The 1,308-nt window shown below is 38.7% G+C and overlaps 1 protein-coding gene across 2 annotated transcripts in view; it reads right to left on the minus strand.

Moving 5' to 3' along the window:
- The window catches only part of galcb (galactosylceramidase b), a 17,004-nt gene that overhangs the window by 3,904 nt on the left and 11,792 nt on the right, over window positions 1–1,308 (minus strand). For both annotated transcript variants that reach the window (XM_035674598.1, XM_035674597.1), the window contains exons 9-10: window positions 952–1,076; window positions 207–334 (exon numbers count right to left, since the gene is read on the minus strand). In XM_035674598.1, coding sequence (XP_035530491.1) covers window positions 207–334; window positions 952–1,076 — 253 coding nt within the window. The remainder of the gene's footprint in view (window positions 1–206; window positions 335–951; window positions 1,077–1,308) is intronic.

Here is a 1,308-nt window from a genome sequence, read left to right on the forward strand (position 1 = left end):
CACACAGCGATGCACAGCATCAGGAGCAACTCGGGGTTCAGTATCTTGCTCAAGGATACTTCAACATGTGGCATTTATCAATTCATTTTTATGACTTCACATTATAATGCGATACCAATTTTTTTTTTCTGGCATGGCAGCAATATGCTTCTGTAGAAAAATTTAAAAGCAAAAAGTAAAAATGTAAACGGGAAATCCCAACTTGCCATTGTTTCTATGACAACAGTGAGGTTTCCTGTCCCGTCAGTCAGGGCTACATAACTTCCGCCTTGTGCCAGATGTCCAACAGTCTGCAGGTAGGTCCATCCTGGCTGGGTGAACTGTGTGGTGTGGGCTGTGAGGAAAATAACACAGTGAATACATTGATTTATTAAACCACTGTTGATAACTCTGATAAGTCACTCATTTCTTTAAGAGCCACAGCAGATAGTAACTGTAACCTGTTGACATCATGACAGTCATTTACAGAAAATGCAGGGTCTTACTGAACAATCAATGGTGTGGATGCCAATTAAAAAGAGAAATGGAAGTCATATTATTAAACATTGGACAAAGGTGTCTGTCTTCGTCCAACTGCATGCTGTAAGCTATGGAACCACACTACACACAGCTAACCTTCATACTGTACCTTATAACTTCATTTTCCTGTTTGACAACTGACCTTTGCTTTTCTACAATACTTTCTCCATTTATTTTTTAAACATATTTAAAACAAAGAAATGTCTGTCTTTATAAACATGTGTCAGTGCCATATTTGAGTGATTTTAGCTAACTATCTGCGGGAGAAACAGGTTTCTAGTTGGAATGAACTCTTTTTAAAGCCATTTGCATTGTTTTCAGTAGCAACTTGGAATGTTCAATGTCTATTTGACATCCTACTGTGCTGTTAAGATCAACAGACCTAACATATTTGCACAGTATCTGTCTTTGAGTGCAGGATGTAATGCAGACCTGTGATCCAGATAGGGGACTCCACAACATAGTTGCCGCTCCAGGGCTCCTCAGCCGTCATTAACCCGTCTCTGCCGAATGGCAGATCCTCATAGTAGCTGGCCACCAGGTTCCAGGAGATGGTGCTGGAGGAAGAATGGCAATCAACCACAGCTGGACACAGGTTTTCATGGCACAGCCACAATCTTTTTGGATCATTTTTACACATTAATGATGAAATATTTTCTCTTTTGTGTTTGGTTGTTTTGGCAAGTTTTAACCTTTCTTCCATATACACTGTGTTCCAAATTATTATGCAAATATGATTTCAATTACAAAAACATAAGATTTTTGGTTTTTCAATTAAAGTTTTCAATT

This window comes from Morone saxatilis, unplaced genomic scaffold (genome assembly GCF_004916995.1).
Source record: "Morone saxatilis isolate NCDOM2014 unplaced genomic scaffold, NCSU_SB_2.0 Contig3, whole genome shotgun sequence".
NCBI lineage: Eukaryota > Metazoa > Chordata > Actinopteri > Moronidae > Morone > Morone saxatilis.